General features: G+C 35.8%; 1 protein-coding gene across 1 annotated transcript in view; it reads right to left on the reverse strand.

Annotated features, from left to right (window-relative positions):
• Positions 1-21,749, reverse strand: part of LOC149148242 (uncharacterized) — a 64,069-nt gene extending 42,320 nt beyond the window's left edge. The window contains exons 1-2 of the mRNA XM_089438859.1: positions 21,558-21,749; positions 21,271-21,348 (exon numbers count right to left, since the gene is read on the reverse strand). Coding sequence (XP_089294985.1) covers positions 21,271-21,348; positions 21,558-21,710 — 231 coding nt within the window. The 5' untranslated portion in view covers positions 21,711-21,749. The remainder of the gene's footprint in view (positions 1-21,270; positions 21,349-21,557) is intronic.
• Positions 21,750-26,558: the final 4,809 nt, after the last annotated feature.

Genomic DNA, 26,558 nt, shown 5'->3' on the forward strand with positions numbered 1-26,558 from the left:
TTCCATTTCTATTTTATTCTATCTCTCTTTTGCACTCTTAAATCCCTAGCCTTTTGGAAGTCATCTGTGTCCATCCTCGTGACAGTTTCATAGTTTCCCACTCGATAGCATTTTTATGTTGCCATGCTTGGGTTTTGGAACACCAACAAGCCCTCTTCCACCATTAAAACCTTAATCCACAAGGTAACCTCTTTTAGTAGCTTCCCTCACAACCCTGATAAGAACACGACTTTAGCTTTCAAAAAAGACTGATGACTTTCTGATACTCTTCTAGCATGGTCTATACCCATAAATCTATCACTCTCGTTAGATATATATCAAGACGTTGTAGTGCAATAAGATCCGATTGAGTCTAAGTGTGACGATATGGGTTTTGTCCACTGAAATTTCCTTTCATTTTCAATCTCTGCTACCAGTTGTAAATTTATTCTAGGAACTTGCACCAGAAGATCTCGTAGTGATCACTAGCTAGCTTCGAATACAAGATTTATTCCTTCATCTTCCCAATATTTCGTTAGCGAAGTTGAGTTTACTGAGAAACAAACTGTTGGGTATTGAGTCTAATTATGTTCTTGATTCAGAGGTATCGGCGCATTGAACCTTAGTTCATAATGGGGTGGAAATTCCACCCATATATTTTCTGCCAGGGGTCAAGAGACGACGATTTTTAGAGGTCCCCCCCCAGTAAGGGTAGTGCCCACGAAGCTAAAAATAGATGTAAATTATCTTTGTAAAATATTATAATTTCGTAGTCAATCCAAGTCGTTCATTAGGCAGATGATCTAACGAGAGAAGTTATGTTTAATTTAGGGTTTTTTGGTTTAAAAGGAAACCCCTTGCTATATATGAGTGAATTGTATTGCGTCTATGTATATAGGTATTTTGAGTGAGAAAGAGAGAGGATATTGCGTGAGAGCGAAGAGGAAATTACATTGGATTGGTTGTAGGTTGTATCTCTTCATTTTGCTGGATAATATGAAAGGAAGGACTAGTTGTTTCTCCGTGGACATAGCCTAAATTGGGTGAACCGTGTATATCTGTGTCTCTCTCTTTTTTCATGCATTTTCTGTTTACGTTTCTGCAATATTTTATGTGTTCCATTCCTTTGTAATAGATAATTTTCTAACAACTAATATCGAAGCCAAAGGTCTATTTGGATGATAAAATCATAGGAGAGAAGGGTTCCTAGTTTGAGTGGGAGAAATGGTGGAAGATGGTAGGTTTAGGGTTGAAAAATTTAATGGCCGAAACTACTAGCTATTGAAGATGCAGATGGAAGATTATTTGTATCAAAAATATATGTAACTACCATTGAGCAGCAAGAAAAAGAGGTTGACGAGTATGATAGACACAGAATGGGATATTATCGATAGAAAGGAACTTGGAACAATATGATTGTGCCTAGCAGCGTTAGTAGCCTTTAATACTTCAAAGGAAACGAAAATAGAGGGTTTAATGTCAGCATTAGCCAAATTATATGAAAAACCCTCATCCTCAAATAAGGTATTTATTATGAAGTGTCTATTTAATCTGAAGATGTCAAAAGGCAGATTTGTTGCTAATAATTTAAATGAATTTAATATGGTTACCAGTGAGTTAAGTTTTGTAGGGGTAACTTTTGATGATGAATTTAGGGTTCTGTTATTTCTATGCTCATTGCCATAAAGTTGGAATGGTTTAGTTATGGCCATTAGTAACTATGTCTTTGGATCTAATACTTTAAAGTTTGATGATGTTGTCAGTGCAATCCTTAGTGAGGAAATGTGACGGAAAATCTTTGGTGAGATATCAGGTAATGATTTCACTGCAGAGAATAGGGGAAGAAAAATGGAAAGAGGAAAGAGCCAAGATATTGCAGTAAGTTAAGGAAAGGCATATCCAAGTCTAGATCGGGGATAGTGTGTTAGAAATGTAAGAATAAAGGACACCTGAAGAAAGATTGCAAGTCTCGGAAGGGAAAAGAAGGATACACGTAGCAAGAAAACAATCATGAAGCAAATGTGACAGGTGATGTGTTGCAAGATGCTTTGATTCTTTCTTTAGAAAATATTAATGATGTATGTGTGGTAGATTTAGGGGCCTCATTCCATGCTACACCTAATAGGAAACATTTTCATGATTATGTTCAAGGATATTTTCGACATGTTCATTTGGGTGATGATAAACCTTGCAAAATCATTGGAATGGGTAAAGTTTTCATAAAACAATAGAATGGAAACCATTGGATATTGAAGGAGGTAAGAAATGTTCTAGATCTGAAGAAAAATCTAATTTCAGCAAGGCAGCTAGGAAGTGAAGGTTGTGTAACTACTTTTACAGATAAAACCTAGACAGTCACTAAAGGAGCCTTGGTAATAGAAAAATGAGAAAAGGTTGGTACATTGTATTTATGAAATGGTATTTCTAATTCTATTAATTTTTTCATCTCTATAGGAGCATATAAAACATTGTGGCATCATAGGCTTGGGCACATGAGTGAGAAGGGGATGTAGATTCTTCACTCAAGAAATTTGTTTCCAGGTTTGAAGCATGTTGATTTAGAATTTTGTGAGAATTATGCTTATGGAAAATAGAAGAGAGTCAAATTCCTCAGAGTTGGGAAAGAAAAGAAGAGCGAAAAAATAGAGTTTGTGCATACAGATGTATGGGGACCTGCTCATGTATCATCTCTGGGTGGATCTTGTAATTATGTTACTTTTATTGATAATGCAACCATAAGAACTTGGATTTATTGTATTCGAAATAAATCTGTTGTATTTGATACTTTCAAGAAATGGAAAGCTTTGGTTGAAAATGGGACAGGAAAAAGGTTGAAGTGTCTCATATCAGACAATGGAGGTGAATATTGCATTAAAGAGTTTGATAAGTATTGATCAAAGCATGGAATTCATAGAGAGAATACAGTTCTAGGAATGCCACAAGAAAATGGTGTGTCAGAAAGGATGAATAGGAAAATTATGGAGTGTGCAAGGTGCATGAGATTGCATGCAGGATTGTCTTTACAATTTTGGGTAGATGTTGTAGATATTGATCTTTATCTAATAAACAAAGGGCCTTCAATTTACTTCGATGGCGGTATTCCAGAGGAGGCATGGATAGGTAAAAAGGTAAACTACTCATTTTTAAATACTTTTGGTTATGAAGCCTTTGTCCACATTAATAAAGAAAATAGAAAAAATCTTGAGGCAAAATCAAAGAAATGTACCTTTATTGGATGTGGTGTTAATGTATTTGGTTATCGCTTATATGATTATGAATATTACAAAATCATTAGGAGCAGAGATGTCATATTCGATGGAGGGGTTTTGTGTAAGGATCAGATGTAGGAAAAGAAACAAGACAAAGAAAACAGATAATACACGGTGCTTGATGATATCACAGAAAACGTAAAGGTGCTTGAAAATCATAATGATCAATAGCCAGAACAACAACAACAACCACAACAACAATAGGCACCTCAAACACCTAAAAGTGGTGTTAGAATATCTACCAGGATATGTAGAGCCACCTAATGATACTCTCCTTCATTATATTATGTATTGTTCACTGATTATGGTGAACCAGAATGTTATGAAGATGAAGTGCAGGTAGAGACCAGGAAGAAGTGGGAGCTAGCCATGAAAGAAGAGACATAGTCCTTGGTACATAACTAGACTTGGGACTTAGTTAGGTTTCCTGCAGGTAAAAAAACATTGTAGAATAAATGGGTTTACAGGTTGAAGGAAGAATATCGAGGTAGAAAAAGGGTATAAAGCTAGATTGTGGTGAAGGGGTTTGCACAAAAAAATGGTATAGAATTTTATGAGATATTTTCTATTGTTGTTAAAATGACTTCAATCATAACTATTTTAAGTCTAGTAGTAGAAGAATATTTGCATCTTGAGCAGTTAGATCTAAAGACGACCTTTTTCGATGGGGATTTGGAGGAAGAGATCTATATGCAGCAGGCACAAGGATATGAGGTCAAAGGGAAGGAGAAACTAGTGTTCAGGTTGAAGTTGAGCTTGTATGGCTTAAAACATGCTCCAAGGCAGTGGTATCTAAAATTTGACATGTTTATGTCTGAACAAGGTTATACTAGATGTCACTCTAATAATTGTGTTATTCTCAAAAGGTAAAATGATGGAAGTTATATTATATTGTTATTGTATGTAGATGACATGGCTGTTGTAGGGTCTGATATGCAGGAAATAAATGTGCTCAAAGGAAAATTAGAAAAATCATTTGCAATGAAGGATTTGGGTGTTGCAAAGAAAATCCTTGGTATGAGAATAACTAGAGACAGGAAAAATCACAAATTAAAATTGTCTTAGAGTGAGTACATACAAAAGGTGTTGAAAATATTTAATATGCAAAATGAAAAACTAGTTACTACACATTTGGATAGCCTTTTCAAACAAAGGATATGTGTCCCAAGACTTAGGAAGAGATGGATTATATGTCTAAAGTTCCATATGCATTGGTAGTTGGAAGTTTAATGTGTGCAATGGTCTGCATAAGGCCTGATATTGCACATGCAGTGGGGGTTGTAAGAAGGTACATGGACAATCTAGGAAGTGAACATTGGATGGCAGAAGTGGATTCTCAGGTATTTGAGAGGTACCACATATCAAGAATTATGATTTGGTGGTTCAAACATTGACCTACAGGGATATGTTGATGCAGATATGGCAGGTGATAGAGATAACATGAGGAGCACCATAGGGTATGTGTTTATTCTAGGTGGAACAAATGTCAGTTGGGTTTCAAAATTGCAAAGTGTTGTTGCACTCTCAACAATGGAAGTAGAGTATGTTGCTGCTATAGAGGCTAGTAAATAAATGATTTGGTTACAAAGGTTTTTGGATGAATTGGGTAATAAGTGGGAGTTGGGAAGGTTATACAGTGACAACCAGAGTTCCATTCATCTTGCAAAGAAGTCTACATTTCATTCCAAGACTAAACATATACAACTCAAGTGCCATTTCATAGGGTTAGTGTTTGAAGATGGACAATTGAAGCTAGAAAAGATACACACTATCCAGAATCCTACAAATATGTTAAAAAAAATTGTAACCAAGGAGAAAATGAGATTCTTCTCAGTTTTAATTGGTCTTCAAGTATGATGATGAAGATGAGAAACAACTAGGTCCAAAGTGGAGTCATTGTCCAGCAAATGAAGTAGCGATGGAGTTGCTAGAATCAGTCTCCAAGTGGGAGATTGTTGGTGTGGAGCCTAATTATATTCTTGATACAACAATATAATCATATTGGACAACAGTTCATAATGGGGAAGAAATGCCACATGTTTCTTCACTGCCAGGGGGGTTCAACGGGGCATGACGATGATTTTTAGAGCCCTACCCCATCGGCAGGGGCTCGGGGGCAGCGCCCCGAAGCTAAAAATAGATGTAAAATTACCTTGTAAAATATTATAATTTTGTAGTCAATCTGAGCCATTCATTAGGTGGATGATATGACGGTAGAAATTATGTTTAATTTAGGGTTTTTTTCCCTAGAAGGAAACACCACGCTATATATGAGGGAATTGTATTGCAGCTATGTATATGGGTATTCTGAGCAAGAAAGAGAGGATACTGTGTGAGATAGAAGAGGAAATTACTGTGGATCGAATGTAGGTTGTATCTCTTCATTTTGTTGGATAATATAAAAGGAAGGATTAGATGTTTCTCCATGGACATAGCCAAAATTGGGTGAACCACATATATTTGTGTCTCTCTCTTCTTTCATGCATTTTCTGTGTTTTTGTTTCCGCAATATTTTATGTGTTCCATTGCTGTGTAATATATAATTTTCTAACACAAACTAGTACACTTGCTCATTCCACCATTTTTGCAGTTCTTTCTTAAAGATCCTTGATACCATATTCCAAACTCCTTTTTCAATTTCGTGTCTTGGCGAAAAAACATTTTTTGGTGCTAGAATAGCATCAGGGTCGAGACCCTGGGTTTGGGCGTAGGGGCTATAGTCTAACACAACACCAATATTTACACCTTACCCAAAATGCGTAAGGGGTCTCACCTGAGGCGTGTCACGACCTTAGTTAGATGAGGGTTGAAATCAAGTATCAGGGAGAATCACATATCAAGATTAGAGAAAATTGAATCATCCTACAAGGAAGTTGGATTGCAACACACCATACATGTTGTAATAGAGAGACTACTTAAATATTTGTATACATAAAAATTTTAAGTAACAGAATGACATACAAATAACACACGATGATCCCAATAGTAGTCTTCATCATTAATCTGAGAGGGGAATGCATTACATCAGGCCCACGGCCTCTTCCTCAACATATAGGACTCGAACAAGAAATAATACAAGCTTAGGGAATGATAGATACAGATCAGTTCTCACAACTCTACAACACAAGAGTTACAACATCAATAACAACAACTATTTTTGGTTCTCCTTTATGCCTTTTGTCGTGTTCTTCGTTCTCTTTGTGCGCCAACCTGAACTGATATTTTCTTCGCAGGATCTCCTCCTTCTCCCTTGCTTGTTTGTCTCCATTCGTCAGTTTTCCTTTCTATTTTTCCACTCAGTTGTATCTTCTCCTTCCCGTCATCCCTCCGCAACTCCTAGTCCTCCACGAGTTCCTTCCTTTTTCCCCGTTGTTATTCCCGCAGCTCTCCAACAACAATTTCTGCCACTTGTCACCAACCTTCTGAATTCTCTCCAAAACATATTAATTCCTTCAAAAATGAAGGACCCAATAAGGGGACAAACCCCATTTCAATTCCGTTTAATTCTATATTTCCCTCCCCTAATTGCACTCCTTTATTCGCCATTTCATCGAATTCATAATTAAGGTGGTAGAGTATATGGAATAGGGTTCACTTTTTCAAATTTATTGATATTTAGGTTGATCCTCTTCACTACAGCTAATCTCAAGAGATTTTAGCATGGTTTGAGTTTGAAAACATTCTGATTAGAAGCAGAGAATCCCCAATGATAATTAATTCCTTGATTCCTTGAGTCTAAGTGATGTTGAAGCCTTTCCAAAGTGCTAATTTTTTTCCTTATTGTTGGTTGTTGTACCTAAACACCACACAAATCTGTGTACAACCTTTTTGGTAGGGAAAAATATTACCCCTCCCACTCCCGCTACCCCTAGGTTCCCTTTTGAAACAACATAAAGGAAGAGCATTGCAGAGGAATTCTAGTCTTTCTAGGACCTAAATTCTTCTTGATTCTATATTATACAATGAAATTGTGTTCTCATAAGACGTACTATGAAGCTTACAACATGATCTGAGGAGGTTGTTATGTTTAACCAAATCCTCTCCAACTCTGATAATCCTTCCATATCATAGTTCTTGAGGTTCCTCGAGGAGAGTGAATTGAAGAGAATAGATATGGCCTTCTTGGCTTCTCGAATGAAAAAGGGGGAGTCACCTTCGAATATTACTTGGATCCTTGTGATCTAGATGACCTAGCATAAAGCTTTTGGCAATGCTTTCCACACCCTCTTTATTATAGGAGACTGGGGTATACTTTGTTGCATCCAATTGATGAACATGTCATGCCAATTTGGATGAATTATGTGTATGTGGTGGATCTTATCATACGCCTGTATCCATAATGCAAGAGAGAAAGGGAATTCATGAAATACATGGGGAATTGACTCTTCTTCTCCCTTACAAAGGACACACTAAGAGTGACCCTAAATACTTCTACACTTTAAATTTTCGACAATGAGAATCCTTTCATGAAATAAGGTCCAATAGAAAGAATTTAATTTTGGAATTGCATCCTTATTCCAAATTTCCTTCCATGGTTTTGATTGGGTAGGAAAGGGAAGCCTCCTCAATAGCAAGTTTTATCCTTCCTTTATTGTGTATTGAGAAGGCTTGCCAAGTATACAAATTCTGAAATCTTTCTCTCCTACGTGAGTGGTAGCAAGGTCTTTCAAAAGGGAGATAATTTCTTCCCATTTTTGTTGTAAGCATTGGGGGAGACCATGACATGGCCATCCATTCCAGGTGCCCGAATCATCCCAAATTGAAATATCCTTCAACCTTACGACCCCATTGACCTACGTCTAATCAAAGAGAGGCCTAAATTCACCAAAAGAAGAAAGAAGAATACCAGGAAGATACGTGTCCTTCCACAGGTTAACATAGGCCCTATTCCTAGCATGTCATTCGAAATTTTCAATAATAATGGGGGTTTCCTTTTCTAAAGTCTCCATATCTATGAACTGCTACATGTCCACTGCACATGTTTAGACCTTAATAATTGAGACTTGTGGAAGTATTTTCTTAATAATTCCTCTTTCCACCACTCCATAGAATCAATGATCATCTTCTAAACCACTTTAGCTCCCAAGACTATATTAACCATTACATGGTCCCTTATCTCTAGACCTCCAACTTTTTTCGGAAGACGAACTGTGTTCCAATTGACCAAATGGAACTTCTTATCATTATTTCCCCATATCAAAGAAATTTCCTGAACATGATACTGATTTGGTTTTGGATTCCCATTGGATCTAAAAGCCTAGAACAAAGATAGATTGGGAGGTTCGAGAGCACATATGTTACTAGAACTACCTTGCTAGCCAAATTTAGCCAATGGGCTCCCCATCCCTTGACCTTTTTTTCGAATATTTGAAAAAATTATTCTTATTATTCATTATGTGAGTTCCCTAAGGACATGGGAACTCCCAAATATTTAAAGTATCTACATCCTAGGTGTATAGAAAACCCCAAGGTTGTTCTATTTCTTGAAGCACTAAATCTAAGTAGTTCCAACTATAGAGGTGGCTATTTCTCTTGTTAACCAAACAACCTAAGAGTTCCATATAAGTTTCTGGAATTATTTTAAACCTAGATGTGATAATTTTAGAGGTTCCACCCATGATAATTGATCTGTAGATTTTTGTGGATATTCCACTTAACAATTTGTCACATTAGATATGATAACATTATATTAAAAAATTGAGATTCTACACAATTACATTTTTATTAAACTTTAACATATGTAGTTTTAACTATAATTATTGTATGCATACAAATGGAAATTATGTAAAAAATTAGATAATGACAAAGTAAGCACACACACACACAAGACATAATATATGCTCTATGGGAAACCCTTTCGGGAGAAGACCCAATTGGAAGGTGAGGTCGCTTTGCTCTCTTTCTCTGTCTAGAGATATGGATGTAGGTACAAAGAAATAATGTATGTGCCCCGTGGGCTACTATAGTGCATAGATCCTCTCTATGTTCTCTACCTCCTATTTCTACTGACTATCTCTTCTCAATTATGGAACAAAAGGCTCTGGAAATAATGGAATGCCTCTTCTTCCTAGTGGCACGATTATGACATAGTTGAATAGCCTACTAGTGGTTTATGTTGATTACATCACCTCTTAAGTAGAGTTACAATACAATCTCTTCTAGAGTCTTTTACATCATAATCACGCGGTTAGCCCATTTTCCATGAATAATAGGGGGGGAGGTAACATTGTCCCGAACTATAGGTGTGAAAGCAAGAAGGTAAACTTCTAAGTGGCATAACTTTTGGATACATACTCTAATTGACATGATTTTTGTGCTTTTGGAAGAATATTGGTGTGTAGAAATAACGTGCAATTTTTTTATGCTAAAGAGGAAAAGTTTTACCCCCCAAAAACATCGTTTGATGCCTCAAAACACTCCCAAAAGGTTTTAGACCTCATTTTTCCAAACTGGGTCCCACTGGTAAAAATGGTCCCATGAGTTGATTCCTCCACTTTTTCCACTCGAAATGCATCGAGATGGATGAAAGAAAATACAATAATCCAATACAGATCAAACCTTCACATTTTTGGAGGATTTTGGTCCCCAAAATATTCTACTGAATGAGGTGAGGGAATTGTTTTCTCCACCTTCTCTTTGGTGTACCATTTAGCTTTGCCTGGAAGTTTTCCCTTCAATCCAATATTCCAAAGGTCATGCTACCCATATCTTGTAGTTATGGACCTCTTTTGAAAAAATGTATCTTCTTTCAACTCTGCCTGAGCATTTTGTGCCAAATCTTCCATAGAATGTAGTACATGTTCCTCTTCCTGATCTACCATGGAAGGCTCATAGAGTTTTAGATTATCTACATTCACAATTGAGTAAATGTGCATATATGGTGGTAAAATGAGTCGATAGGCACTATCACCCACCTTTTCCAGTATCTCAAATGGACCATACCTCATAGCCTTGATTTTCTTACCAAGTCCCTGTAGCCTCTCCTTGTTCAGTTGTAACCATACTCTGTCTCTCACCTTCAATGAATTCTTTGTTCTATGTTGATCATGCTTGGTGTTATATTTCTCTTGTGACTTCTGAAGTGTTTCTTGTACCTATAGATGGATATGTATGATCTTCTCTATAATTTTTTCATCCCTTAAAGCATTTCCTGTAAGATATTCCCTCACTCCTCCTTGTTTTCCATATGCAATATCCAAAGGTGAAGGTTGAAAATATCCAAAACAAGTCTCAAATGGGGACTTTCCTATAGAAGTGTGGACTTCTCTATTGTAAGAATGTTGTATATATACCAGGTTTTCATCCTAGGTCTTCATATGCTTCTGGTTGTATCCCCTGATAAGATGCACCAAATTCCTATTGACCACTTCTTTCTATCTATCTGTCTATGGATGGAATGATATAGATCTCTTCAACTTTGTGTCCATATTCCCCCACAATGTAGTCCATAATGCACTAAGAAACCTTGTATCCCTGTCTAAAATTATGCTCCTTGTCCAAAGAACAAGTTTGATGCTTCTTTCCTACTTATGGTCTTTTTACACGGCAACATAACACGCATATTGTTGAATCTGTCAACTACCACAAACATATAGTCATGTCCCTTCCTCGTTATCAATAACCTCCCATAAAGTCCATGGAAATTCTTTCCCAAGCATGAGTAGGTACAAGTAAGGGATGATATAGACCTAGTTTCCTATTGCTAGGCTTTCTAGTACAACAAATCATGCATCCTCTTATGAACATAGCTACCTGCTCTTGCATCTTGGACCAATACACACACCTCTACAAGTTAGCCATGGTCTTCCCTACACCAAAGTGCCTTGCAACCTTGGAAATGTGAGCCTCTTTGACAAACTGCAATAACTCACCTTTAGGAACACATAGCCTATCCAGAATATAGAGTAACCCTTCATAGAGATGGTAATCAACTGTGTTATTGCCATCGTGCACATGACTCTGACTCTGCAACTATTGATACACCTCTTTGAAGTCCTCATCTTTTGAATATGTCTCTCTGTATGTATCATGGGTGAATGGCTCCATGTGCATAATAGTTCCCAAAAATGTGATCTTTGATTTGGGTGGCCTTTAAAGCATTCCATTCAACTTGTATGTGCTTCCATTCTTTTACTTGATCTCCAAATGAAACTGTTGTAAAAACCCCATCCACTTGTAATGTGTGTTCTGTTGTAGCTTACTTTGGGCCTGCAACTACTGTAACAACTGGTGATCTATGTGGATTATTGTCTCCTTTCCCATCAAATAGTGCTTCCACTTCTTCACAACTTGCACCATGGCATAAAGCTCCTTATAATAGGTGGGGTTGGTAAGGATTGCGCCATGAATACTTTAGAATGGTATCTTGTAGGCCTTCCTCCATGCATCAAGAAAACTCCCATAACATACTCACTCACATCCGTCTCCACTTCAAAAGGTCGTTGCAAGTTTGGTAATGTTAGAATTGGTGCTTGGATTATATTCTTATTTAGCTCTTCTAAAGCCCTTTGCTGACCTTTTCTCCGCTGGAAACTCTGGCCACTTGTTGTTGTTGCGTGGAGTGGTGCTGCTACAGCTGAAAATGAGGCTATGAAATTCATGAGGTACTGTGCTGCCCCAACGAAACTCCTGACGTGAGAAACCTTAGTAGGCACCTCTTCATTTCTTCTCCACCGATCACATACCCCAGATACCCCAAAGATTGTTGTGCAAAGTTGCACTTCTTGATATTTTCTAGTAGCTGGTGCATCTTCATTGTTTCCAGCACCTCTATCAAATATGACATATCCTCCTCCCAGGTAGCACTATATACCAATATATCATTCAAACAGACAATAAAAATGAATCTATAAAAGGGCGCAGTACATCATTCATTAATCTCATAAATGTAGTTGGTGCATTACATAGGCCAAATGGCATAACTAACCACTCATACAAACCGTTCATGGTTTTGAAGGTGATCTTCCACGTATCTTCTTCTTTGACTCGAACCTGGTGATAACCAGACTTCAAGTCCCACTTGGTGAAGTACTTTTCTTGCTGCAACTGATCTAGTAGATTTTCTATCCTGGGCAGGGGGTATCTATTCTTGAGTGTGATTTTGTTCAACACCTTGTAATCTACACACATCGGCCAAGTCCCATCCTTCTTCGATACAATGATGGGTTACCCACATGGTGATGTACTCGATCAAATGACACCTTGTTATAGCATCTATTGCAACAGTTTCTTCACCTAACTTGCTTCTATAAAAGACTACTTATATAGCCCAATATTTGGCAAAGGGGAGTCTGGAAATACCTGGATCTCATGCTCCACTTCTCTCTTAGGTGGTAACCCTTTAGGCTCTCGGAATATATACTTGTATGCTTGTAACAACTCCTCACATTGTTGTTTATGTTTCTTTGTAGACCCCTCTAGTGATGCCTTTCCTCTTATTGACTTCTCTTTAGATTGACTTGCTCTTAAAAACAATAAAACATACTTCCTACTGGAGTTGATCAATTTCTTAGCTTGGTTGGCACTTACCAATGAAATTTTCGACTTGCCTTTGTGTGCATTGGTGATGAATGATTTTTCATCCTTGATGAGCCAATACTTATTAGCTCTCCTCATGAATATTGCATCTCGCATTTACATGTATGGAATCCAAAAAATGACCCCACATACATCAAGTGGAACTACATCCAAATCTACTTCATCAATCAAATCAATATTGATATCAAATCTAATTTTACATTGTTTTTTTACCATAAGCTCTGCATCTTGATTCACTGATCCTAGTGGATATGGGTTTGGATGATCATGAACTTCCATCCCCAACTTCTTGACCAACTTTGTTGCAATGATATTCTCCTATGATCCTGAGTCAAATATAGCATCAATCTTTATCTTCTTGACTTGTATCTTTATATGGAAGAGTTTGGTCAATTCTTTTTCTTCCTTTTGCTAAAGGCTATTCAGATTCACCTCATTCTACACTATGTGAAAATGATCTTCTCATCCATGTCCGAGCTGCTCTCAACTTGGTTACTTGAATCTGTAGCCATGAATTATATTTCTTCTTGTTCTTTAGGTTTAGCTCTAGATGCAACTTCCAACACTTCTCGTTTTTATGGAAATCAATGTTGCAGTGGTTGCTAGGATCTTTGCACTGGTTTATTATAGCTGTTGTTTTTTAGCATTCCCCCCTTTTTCTTCTTCTTCCCTTCTTTAGAAGCTTGATGTTCCTCCTTTTGCTTTGATCCACTTGATTGCACTCTTTCAGGGCTAAGTTTTCCATGTATTGTGCCTGTACTGAAGCCTCCTCCACTGATTTGGGCTTGAAAAACATCACTTGCTCATGTAGATGGTAGTTCGGACCCCCAAATATTTGAGGAGTACATCTGACTTCTTCAGAGAGATACCCAACATTGTAGCCATCTTCCTGAATTTCGTAGCGTACTCTTGCATGCTTTGGCTTGACTTTTGCCTGAAGTAATGCCACTAGATCCATTGGTCATCCATATACCCAATGGGATAAAATTGTAACTTAATGACGGTTTTGAAATCCTCCCACTTAGTCACTTGAGGTTCTCCCTCCAATCTCATGGTTTTCGTGTGGCTCTCCCACTAAGTCAGTGCATGACCCTCTAATTTCATTTGCGTGAATGAGATATTTTACTCTTCCTCGATCTGATGGATGTTGAAATAAACTTCGAGTCATTGCAACCAATGGTTCAACTTCAAAGCATCGATCTTGTTGTGGTACAACTTGATATCGAATTTTGCTTCCATTTTGAAGAGGGATTTATTCACAACACTCGAACAGGGTTGATATTTTTTGGGTTCTTCCTTCAGCTGGTTCTCTATGTCTTCCTGATCTCCCGAACCCCCTTCTGATTTGTCCTCTGCATTCGAAACCCAATCTTCTCCAAATATCCCCATATTATTTCTTAGGGCCACCATGATGAGGTTTACATTGCGGTTTATATCTGTGACTTATTGTTTGAGCCATGAAAACCTCACCTATGTAGGATCACAAGGTTCATTTACTGATTTGTTAGCTGATTAGGGCTTTACGATTTTCAACCCCGCCGACCTAGATCCCCTGAAAATATCCAAAAATACCCAAAGAAACTGATCGTATACTAAATGATTTGTAAACTGCCATGGATATTCCAATGAATAGTTTGTCACAACAGATCTGATAATATTATATTAAAAATATGTGATTCTACACTATTACAATTTTATTGAACTTTAAGATATGCAGTTTTAATTGTAATTCGTGCATGAATGTGAATGGAAATTATGAAAAGAAATAGAGAACATTAAAATAAGAACACACACAGACACACATGACACAAGATATTCTCTCTCGGAAACCCTTTCGGGAGAAAACCCAACTAGAAGGTGAGGTCGTTTTGCTCTCTTTCTCTGTCTGGAAATATGGCTGCAACTACAAAGAAGCAATGTGTGTGGCCCATGGGATGCTATAGTGCACAAATCCTCTGTGTGTGCTCTACCTCCTACATCTTTTGGCTATCTTTTCTCAACTATGGAAAAAAAATCTCTTGAAAGAATGGAATGTCTCTTCCTCCTCGTGGTCTAGTTATAACACAACTCAATAACCTACTAGTGGTTAAAGTTGACTACATTAAGTCTTAACTAGAGTTACAATATACTCTTCTAAAGTATTTTACATCAGAATCACATGGATAGCCCATTTTCCATGAATAATGGGGGCTAACACGACATCCTCCCGAACTATAGGTGTGAAAACAGGAATGTCAAATCCTTAGTGGCATAACTTTTGCATACAAACTTTGATTGACGTGCTTCTTACACTGTTGGAAATATCTCTATGTGTAGAATATCATGAAATAATTCTTTGCTATAGCGGCAAAGTTTTACCCCCAAAAAACATCATTTGATGCCTCAAAATGCTCCCGAAAGGTTTTAGACCCCATTTTGTGAAATTGGTTTCCGTTGGTAAAAATAGTCCTGTGAGCTGATTCCTCCACTTTTCCACTCCAAATGCATCAAGAAGGATGAAAAATAATATAATGACCCAATCCCGATCAAGAATGGTATCATCGATGAATTTCAAGTGGTTAACAACTTTGACATTTCGGGCAATGGAAATACCTAGTAAGGCATCGGATCCCCAAGATTTTTTGAGATTTCTACACAGAGTTTCAATGACTAGAATGTAAAGAAATAGTGAGAGTGGAAAACCCTACTGAAGGCCCCTAGATGCTTAAAAAAGGGGTTGGTATGTCATTGATCAAAGGAGTGATCTAGGGAAGGTCAATACAATCATTTACCCAATTGAAAAAATCCTTATTGAAATCAAGATTTCCATAATACATAAAAGAAAGGAACTTCTTACGTGATCAAACACATTCACCATATTCAACTTTATAACAAATCTCAGCTCCTCACTTTATTGGCTAAAAGTGGGTTGCCTCCTGAACTAGGATGACGTTGTCTAGAATGTACCTGTTCTTGAGAAACCCACCTTGGTTTTTTGACATCCGCCTCTACAAGATTCGATTTAACCTTCCCATGATAATTTTGGTCAAGATTTTATTGGAGGCGTTACACAATGAAATAGGGTGAAACCTATTAAAGAATGTTGCATTAGACTCCTTCAATATCAATGCTAAAAAGGATGAATTGTCCCTCTTCCAACTTTTCCTTTCACTCTAGTCCAGCTGACAATTCTAACCATATCTTTCTTGATCAGGGACCAAAATGAATGATAGAAGCTAATGGGAAATCCATCTAATCCTAGGGCCTTGCCAGGATCCAAGGGCCAAATTACTTCTATTACACCATCTTCCTTGATCTCTTACATTAGAAACTGATTCTTGTCTTTTGAGATCTTTGAGGGAAAGGGGTCCAATAATTCCTCAGTCTTCTTATTGTTCAAATTCCCTTCCACTGTGTACAAGGATCGAAAGTGGATAAAACTTCCTCTTTTATTTCAAAAAATTTGGTGATTGGAGGCTTACCTTTTGGAGTGATTTCCCACACCATGTTTCGAAGCTCTCTTGCTTTGGTATGTTTATGGAAGAACGAGGTATTCTTCCTGCCCTACTTTTAAACATATGTTTCTGGATTTGAGCCTCCATAACTCCTCCTCCTTCCTATTTTCCTAAAATATTTGTGTGTTGAGACACTTTGCCTTTAGATGTGCCAATCCTCCATTGTGTCATTCTCCATTATACCACTATGGTGCTCCAAATCTTTGATCAATTCCTCTATTCTCTTCATGGGTGGGACATACTCCTCTTTTGCCCATTTCCTTAATGATTTCTTAATCAAATTTATTTTAGATTGCATATGAAGGCCCGAAATTTGAAATATTATGCTTGCCTTGCTTAAGTCATCAGCTCACTGACCCTTGCCTCTGACAACCAACCAAGGTTATAAAGAAAGGGAATTGGCCCTAAATCCTCCTTTTCCTCGAGAACCAACAAAATTGGTCGATGATCCGACTCTCCCAGGGCCAAAATGGAAGAGTAGGGATCCAACCCTTGAAGTATCCATGATTTATGTATGAGGAACTAATATATCCTTACATCAATATGTCCATATCCAACTCTTCTATTTGACAAGGTGAGCTTTCCTTTTTGAGGCTTAACATCCAACATATCCCACTTTGTAATAATATCCTCCATGTTCTCCCTAAACAGGATGTGAATGATGTTCTCACTGTTGTGCTTAGAGGAAAACTATGTGGTAATGAAGTCTCCACAAAGAACACCCTTTTGGTTCCAGTTATTATTTTTGAGAGACATGAGTTTGTCCCATAAGTCTACCTTTTCCACATATGCAAAGGGCATGTAGAAATTTATTACTTTGAACCTCTCCTTTGAAACTTTTGTTTCTATTTCCACTGCTATCCAATTTGGGGTTTTCGAACTATGGAGCAAGACGAATTGTCCATTGCACCAAAAAATACCCAATCCAACTGAGGCTCCCCTTGAAAGTTGTCCTACACCTTCATTGTCCTTCCAAAAAGATTTAGATGCCTTCATTAGTTCATCTTATTCCATTTTTATTTCGTGCAGAAGAATAATTGTTGGTTGTTCCTGCTTGATCAGATCTTTTACTAAGAGGGATTTAGAGGGTCCTCCCAAACCCCTTATGTTCCATGAGGTTAACTTCATCGAGTGGGGATGGAAACGGATTTCGGACCGCCCTCGGATGTTCCTACTACATCTTTGAGCCAGAAGTATTTTAACAGATATGGGATCTACAATTGGTTCCCCAAATTCTTGTTTTGTTCAACTTCGATCTCACTGGCCTCTTTCTTCTTAACATTGTTCCCAATTTCTTGACTTTTGATTTCCTCACTGCCTCCTTGTGCCTGTGACATGTTCCTAGTTATTATATTCCTTGGACCTTCCTGGGCTCTCGCAGTTCTTTTGTCAGGGATGAAGGTTGAGCCAACTGGAAAAGATGGTCCCCATCCACATTTGGAATACTTTGAAGTTGTTGGGGTTGGTTCACTTGTGGGTTTATCTCCTTGTTCACCACATTTATTTCTCCTTCTTCGAGAGGGTCATCTGCAATGATCTCCTTTGAATTCTCTGCCAAGTTATCACAGACTTCCAACTGAGAGGCTTTTGGGGGCTGAAGAGCCCCAAATGGCTTCATAGAAGAGGATGGAACACTAGGGTTCTGTTATGTTTGCATAGATTGATTTCCTTCACGAAATTTAGTCCACTGTGTTCAAATACTCTACTCATGACAGACCCTGCATTTGAAGGGAAGTTGTTCATAATCTAGAATCTAAAAATGCTTCCACCCTCCCATAAGATTTCTGGAGGCAACCCCTTTTCCAGATTGACTTCGACACAAATCTTGGCACATGCAAACTGTCCTCATTTTGGTTCAGCTCTATCAAATATATTTTCCAACTCCATTTTCTAGGGCTCAAACACAATGTTCCCTCCAATATACTTATTATCCACTAATAAATTAAAAATAAATGTTTTGTTATATTAATAAATAAATATTGAACAATAATATGTGCCACTCTGAAGCAAACAAATAACAATTAAAGTGAAAATCTATGACTATAAATCTATGTTGATAGAAACTAAACTTTACTAAAGAAAATAACGACCATTTCCACCCAACTAATTTGAAATAACTTCAACGGAATAACTCAAACAATATTTGGTAGCGGTTTTGTAAAAAAGGTCCATATTATACAACCTCTTCAGAAAACCGTTGAGTTCTTCTCAAGTTAGCATTAGTGGAAATGTTAATAGACAATTTTTTAGTGGAAATGTTGATAGAAATTTCATTGTTAAACCCATTAAAGGTAAGTAAAGGGTAACAAACTTGACAATCATGGTGATCGATGACAACATGGAAGATGGTGATCTTCCACGAATAATACCGAAAGAAAACAGGGTATGTCTATTGGTATTGTGGTGATGATTCGAGTTGGAAATTTGTCTTTCAAGGTAAGCCGGGGATGAGCACAGTTTAAACGTAAAGTAAGGCTGACAGGTGACAAGTGAAGCTTATACCGTGGGATTATTGTACAATCCATAAGGAAAATACAATATGTAATTGGTTCAATTGGAAAATACAAATTGGAAAAATACAATACCTAGTTGTTGAGTGTAAATGGGACATCCCTTTACAGCTTGCAAAAGTAAGTTCTGTATGTAGGTTAGAAATTTAGGTACTGTGATATCAATGATGATCTATAGTTTTCATTTGGAAAAGTGAGAACTTGAGTACAGGAAAACTAGGACTCTGACATCGATGATGATCGATAGTGTCCATTTGGAAAAGTTAGGACTTGAGTACAGAAAAATTAGGATTCTGACATCGATGATGATCTACAGTTGTTATATGGAAATGTGCGGATTTAAGTACAGATATATAGTCAAATAATTTTCTACGAACTGATGTTTCTAAGGATGAAAAAAAGGAAGGTAATTTGTAGGGTCTAAATTCGACAGTGCAATTTATGCAGTAATTTTTTTTAATAGATTTAATGGTGTTTTATATATATATATATATATATTTTGAAGTTTTATATTTATTTTTGCTTATCATGTGCATATATATAAATTTCTTTTTAAATTGTTTTAATATGATTTTTTATATTAAATTTTGCTTATCATTGACATTTTAAATAAGATAAATATATTGGGTTGTTTAATCACCCTGCGTGTAGTTGGATTTAGAGAGTTTTGTTCCATAAAGCAGTAAAAGTTTCGTTTTAGTAAAAGTTAAAATTTTGAATAATTGAAAAGAGATGCACAAAATATTAATATTAGAGTGACCACACCTTAATTTGACAAATTGCTATTATGTAATTGTTAATAGAGTTAGTGTAGAAACACAAAAATAAATAAATATATATATATATATCTTATATTGCGACTGGGTAAAGACAACTGCAATATATCTGCCTTATTAAATAAAAAAAATGGTGGAAGACATCATGATCGATGATACTGCATGTGATTAAACAGCTGCAAGATATCTGCCTTAATAAAAATGGTGGAAGATATTGAACCAGGCATTGCCTCAGGAAAATTTGGATAAACAAAAGAATTTGCATACATGTCAAGGAATACTTTTGGCACACCACAACAAAAAATGTTCTTCTTTCATGTAACTCCTACATAAATTTTAGAATGAAAGTAAAATAAGGGAAAGAGGCACAAAACATTTTTGACTGTACAATTGCGAATTTGTGTGACTCCCATGTTCTGTCATTTTATTATTTTTTTCTCTCTCTTGTTAGTAACTAGCAGGAATAGTTCTGTGGGAGAGAGCATATTATCATTTTTCAGTTTTGAATGCATAAGAACTCTACCATGAAATACTCAGTGATTATTGGGATGGTTTGAAAATATGTTGAATTTAAGAGGATACTATAAGCAAGTCCTTAAGGATAGAAAGATCTGCAGTTACACCTTAAATTTTAATAGATATATTTGTTAGAACTTCTCCTCTCAGAAACAAAATATTTTGTGCACCAATTTAATTTTTTATTAAATCAGCATATTTCATTCCATTGCCAACATTCTGTTTTTCAACTGGGTATTGAATCGATATATTCGTGCATTGAATCTATTGAAATCAATATTTTCCAATCCTGAAATGGTCTCAATACTTTCCAATCCTGAAATGGTCGTGTGTTTTCTAGGTTAACAGATTCAGCAAGCATCAGGAATTGGACATGCACCTTGACTGAATCTTTGTTTGGTTTACATTAGGTATACCTTTAAATGGATTACGTATAGACATACAACTCAAAATTAAAATAGCACAACTAGCCAGCAACTGAGAGCCCTAGGAACTATTATTGCCACATAAAGCAGCAATATTGACGTTCTGTAATTAAGGGCTAATGAAGAGAGCTGAAAAAAAATTTGAAGGGTTGGAAACAAAAAAAAATTAAGCCGTCACCATCTGTGATAAACTATGACTGAAACATCGTTTTCTACCGAATACAGTATCACTTGATCCAGCACAATACATCAGAATTTCATTTTGCATCTGCATTAATCGTTTAGTATAATCCGTATCCGCAAAATCGCGTAAAGCGTAAACAACACTTCGGAAAATTAAGGATTCAATTGGAGGTAACACAAATAATACTGCAAATTTTGGATAACATAGCTGTACTTACTTCAAAAATTTGATGGATTATATGTCAGGTAGAATTCAGATACCTGAAAACCCTATATTATTTTGAAAGATAAAGCAGAGATGAGTGACTCAATTGGCAATGGCTGTGTTATAATGTATTATGCAAATTAGCTATGAGATTTGAGGTTCAAATGTTTGTAAGTAAATTGGAAAAAAAAAATTTGAACTAAATCACATAATTGTCATGGAGTTTAAAATCTTAGCAAGAAAACTGGGTTGGGCTATAGGAGGGCTGTGTTATAATGTATTATATATAAGAAAACTAAAAAAAGTCAACTAAATCAGATGGACAACTAAAAAAATCAACTAAATCAGATGGACAATCCTGGATTTAAGATCTTACCAAGGCAATTGGGTTGGCTGTTGTTTCTTTTATCTGGGTAGATTGTGAATCCAACACAGGCAGTGCTTCTCCTGGGTCCTGCAAAATAAAATCAAAGCTTAGAATCCTAATAATTGTTTTGGAAAAGCCAAAGGCAATAGATAGTCCCTGCAGGATTAGACTCTGATTGAGGGGAATGAAGCCTGGTCCGAGACTAGTTGTAAAATAATTTTTATAACGCCCTCGAACCAGGCTACATTCACCACAGATCAGGGACTCCCATTGAAGGATGAACAAAGGCTCCTGACCGTTGTATTTGCAGAGTTAATGAAAATTAGATTGGGGCGGCGTAATGTTGACAACTTGAAGAAAGCTTCTAAATTGTTGCAGGCTTTTGCTTTAGCATCTTTGAATGTATTTACTGAGATTGTACAGCAGAATTGAAGAAGACAAAAGCACATTGATTTCCTGAATGGGTCTTAGGCATCTTGACTTCCTAATAATTGCTTTCCTCAGATTTGCACTGCAATTTACGTGCTAAGTCCTAGTCCTGTCAGCTTGATTGCTTTTCAGGATTCGATACACTACTGTATTACTTTAAAGAGAGGGAAGGTGGCAGTTAGATTGTCTCAATCTCCAACTAATTTCTCCTAAAAGCAGAAAGCCTGATTGGCCTACTTACTCATGCCACCAACTGTATTCTTTCTCTATTCATCACACACTCACATATCCTTAGCTGGTTAATGCACGGTTACACTGCTTACATTTCAAGCTATTCTCAATATTCTCAATAATGGAGGTGAAAAGCAATGTGATGTTAGACATCCTTTGCTGCCATTCAATGATCTGTGGGCATGACTTGCTCCAAACAAACTGAGACATAATTTTAAATGATTAGACCAGAATTATACATGATGAATACGCTTCAGTAATCAAGTATATATTTTTCAAAATATGATCGTAGCTTCATGGTGAGAACATTTCAATTTTCAATATGATTTATGGGAGTAAACATTATAACAAATCATCGAGTTGAGTTGTAACTGGTATATTAGATAAACTCTTTGATTTGGATTTTATTTTTATAAAATTATATATGAAATCTCCTCCTTGTATGCTTGGCGGTTTAATGAAGCTTAATCTATTCCATCCTTACCACAAGGTCTCTAACCCAATCATCCCAATCATTTGTATTGTCCCTCAAACCTGAATTGATCTCAACTAATTTATTCAATGAACAATCTTTCATAATAATAGGCCTTTCTTCACTATCATTTGAAATCTTTATGAGGCCATCACTGACTAGTTTTTCATAAACGAATTTTCTTCACTTGCAATTGAGATGCGTAAGCCAATCTCAACTCTAGAATTCATCAACTGAATTTTGATGACTTTTATTGGTCGGGCAAGTTTAACAACTTTTAGATATGATGAGAAGCATGTATCATATTTTAAAATGTGATTATAATTTTCTTTAATTTAGATCCTGTGAGAATGATATATTATGTTTTTTAAAATGTGATTATAAATTTTTTAGTTATTATCTTTTTAATAATTTTTAATAGTCAATTTGTTTGATAGTATATTGTTCATTATTTGAACAAACAAATTTTAAAGAGTAACATTTTAATTTAAAATATATTTTTTAAAATGGTTAATTGAAATGAAAATGGATTTTAAAAAGTTGATTATTATTTTTTAAACTGTTTTGACCAATATTTTATATTTAATTATGTTTTTTAATTTTTTTAATGAGTTAATATTTAATTAATCAAACTTATTAATTCAATCAATTCTATATATATATAATTTTATTTTTCATATTTGATATTATGTCAATTCAGTTTACCAAGTTGTTAACCTTTTCTAATCCAAGTCTAATTTGACCCTCAATCTATTCAAGTCTAATCCTATATATCATAATATAGTTCTAGTTTGATATTACTTTCAAAGTTCATGGGTCTTAATCGATTTATGACTTTCTTTTCTTTATATAATTAATAAAGATTGTAATGAAATAATTAATATCAACTAGAATGTATAATAAATGTATAATAAAATATTAGTACTATGTAATATAATGAATTAATATACATAAATATATGTAATATGTGTGCAATTTTTCATAGTGCATTATTAGTTATATATAATTCATATTTAGTAACATAGTAGGTCCTCTTTTACTTACATTTTAGTCATTTTCTTTTTTGGTTACATGTTTGGTTGTAATAGAGTTGTTGACCAATCAATTTGAGAGACTCCTTTGTTTATTAGATATCTCTTAGACCCCATGCACAAGTGCCTTGGTTAGTTAAGTAATCAATTTGAGACACTCCCTTATTAATTGGATATCTCTTAAGTCCTATGCACAAGTTTTGGTCATGGTTAGTTAAGGAGCCTCTCTCATATCTAGAATACCCATAATGCATTAAGGTAAGGAGTATATTCATAAAAATATATATATTTGAAATTTGGTCCTCGTTACTTAAGGAGCTTCTCTAGAATACCCCTAATCCATTGAAGAAAGGAGTAAATTCATATATATATATATAATTTTAATTATAGATGTTTTGTTAGTTTCATATTCAAAACTCATCCTTGTTAGGTTTGTTTTTTGACATTATATCCTTAAAAATTCAAAAAAAAAAAAAAATCAATAAATTTTACCAATTCTAATTTTAAAATATTAAACTTGGAGGATAAAATATGTTGTGTAAATTAGTTTTTCATCTTTTTTATTTTGTATTTATTAAGGTATTGATTTTTTATTTTTAAAAATAATAATTAACAATTATAAATAATAATGAAATTAATAAGAATTATATAGGAATAAAATAAATTTGATATTAAATTTAATATTTGTAAGAAAACATTTATACAAATTCTTTTCGTTTTCAACACAAAATATTGTTTATTTGAAAATTTTAGAAAATCTAAATTTTTAAGTTAAAAATTCCTGAGCTAAACCTTTAAACTTATGATAGAAAAGATTTTTCTCTAAGGTTAAGTCATTTATTTTCAATTGAAAATTTGCTATGACTCATAGCTTGGTATAAGATATTTTTTGCGAAGATTCACACACATCCTATACCATAAAATTATTATTCATCTCATGGATTCACATGATATTCTTGATGGTATATACTCTGTCAAACATTCAATTTCCTATTTTTTGTGTGTGTGGGAGTTTAACATTTTCTTGTTTATGTGTTACCCACCAAAAATGTGTGACTTGTAGGATAATTTTTCTCCTAGTTATGATATCTTCAGTTGATAATGAGTAGCCCCTAACAACGACTGATGTAGCCGATATATCATGTCATTTGATCTTTGATCCTTGCATCATTCCAATGTCCCCTCACTCATATGTCAGGAGGACAGGTTAGAAGGTGGGAAATCCATCCCAAAAGTTATGTTTTTCACTGTGCAATCGAGTGCTTATGCTTATTTTTCTTGGGCATTCTAGGCATGGATTTTTGGGTGACTTGGAAGAAGGGAGGGCTTTGACCATGGTTTTTTCCCTCACATTAAATGGGGGGTTAATCCTCAATATTAGTCATGTGGGATCTCCCCTATTGAACAATGGTTTAAGGAAGAGAAATACTTGGGAAACCCCAATTTTGGTAGCATGGTCTTGTTTTTCCATTCCGCACTTTTCACTCCCCTCTACACATTACAAGTCTCATTTCATCATTCTCCTTCTTTGAGTCCACCTAACCACTAAGTCCATAAAGAACTAACACTCCCCCTTCCCTTGTCCACATTTCTGGGTTGGGCCTGGAAATGTTGTCATAATGGTGGATGCATCTAAACTAAAGTTAAAAGAATATCATGGCCACAAGAAAGAAACAAAAGAAAAAGAATATTATAAAAGGAAAAAGATGGCCATGACATTAATTGGCATGTGGGAAAAGGCCAAACATGAGATCTACCCTTTATCATGGTCATCACCCTAGTTCCTAGGGCCCATGAGTGCCCCCACATCTTTAAGGAACCCATGCACATCCCAACACATGGTTGGCAATGAACTACCCCACCTTAAGGGGGTAGTAACTACTTTACATCAGATATAGCATGCTCTAATTTTTGAGAACCCGAGGAGTAATACAAACAAAAATCAACAAAAGAAAAAAGGAAAATAAAGGGGTGGAAAAAAAGGTCAAGTTAATTCATGTATTCATTATTTCTCCTTCCTACATACACATGCCCAATATGTGGACATCCCTCATTATTGTAATCTTTGTACCCATGGCATTTGGCATTGAGACCTGTGTGACCCCATATATTTCATAAGCATTAATATGACACCTATCAATTGAAGGATGTACCAAGGACGTGTCATTCCCCTTAGGGATTGGTAACACTTAATAAGGTTGTCTATTAACCACTCCTACCTAGGGAGGTAACACAATTACAAGATTAAAGCCCCAAATTTGGAATGGAAACCCAATATGAAGTCTCAATGAGTCCTTGATTAACAAGCTTGGTTTACTTAGATGCAATAATGAATTATTGTACCCAATGGTGAGCATGCAACACTAGAAGTATATGTGATTAGCAGGTGGTTTCATCATGGGCTGGGAAATGTATTGGGGCCCAAGTCCAGTAGAGGATCATATTGACACCCCCAGGTGAAGCGTTGAGAGTCATGGGACTACTATCTTGTGTATATCATCATTTCACGCCATGGGCACCTTCAACACCCTTAACAATCTGCTCATCACCCCACATTATTCATGAAATGGTGCACTTAGATTAGTGTGCCTTTTTTGGATGATATTTTACCACGTGGTGTGGTACCTGATGTAAGGCTCAGAGGAGGATTGTCTCACCCCTTTAGACATGGGAGGGCAAGCCATTAAAGAAATTGTGAGGTAAAAAATGGGCCCGAAACAAAAATGTACAACAAATATCAACTTTCTAAGAACCAATAGGACTCAATATGCTGATGTCAACCATGGGGGATTATTCACCTTTTTTGGAGTAAAAAAGTTAAAGGATAAAAAATAAAAAATAAAAACTACTTTTTCAACTTGTATTTGCAATCACATATTTTCATGTATTTCACATTTTTCGTGTAGTAGGGTCGAAATAAAGTAGGCAACATAGGAGCTCCTTGGATGAAAAATTGAATTTCACATCCAATGAGTGCTCCCACTTGAAATTTGAGTAAACTTACGAGGAGATAAGTTGAAAATACAAGTTGAAAAAATAGTTTTTATTTTTATCCCTCCAAAACTTGATGAGGTAATCTAATCTTATTTTATTATTTCCACCATTATTTTATAATATTCCTTAGGAAGACCATT

Source organism: Pinus tabuliformis, chromosome 9 (genome assembly GCF_031772625.1).
Source record: "Pinus tabuliformis cultivar Carrire ecotype Pingquan chromosome 9, CPIR1, whole genome shotgun sequence".
Lineage (NCBI taxonomy): Eukaryota > Viridiplantae > Streptophyta > Pinopsida > Pinales > Pinaceae > Pinus > Pinus tabuliformis.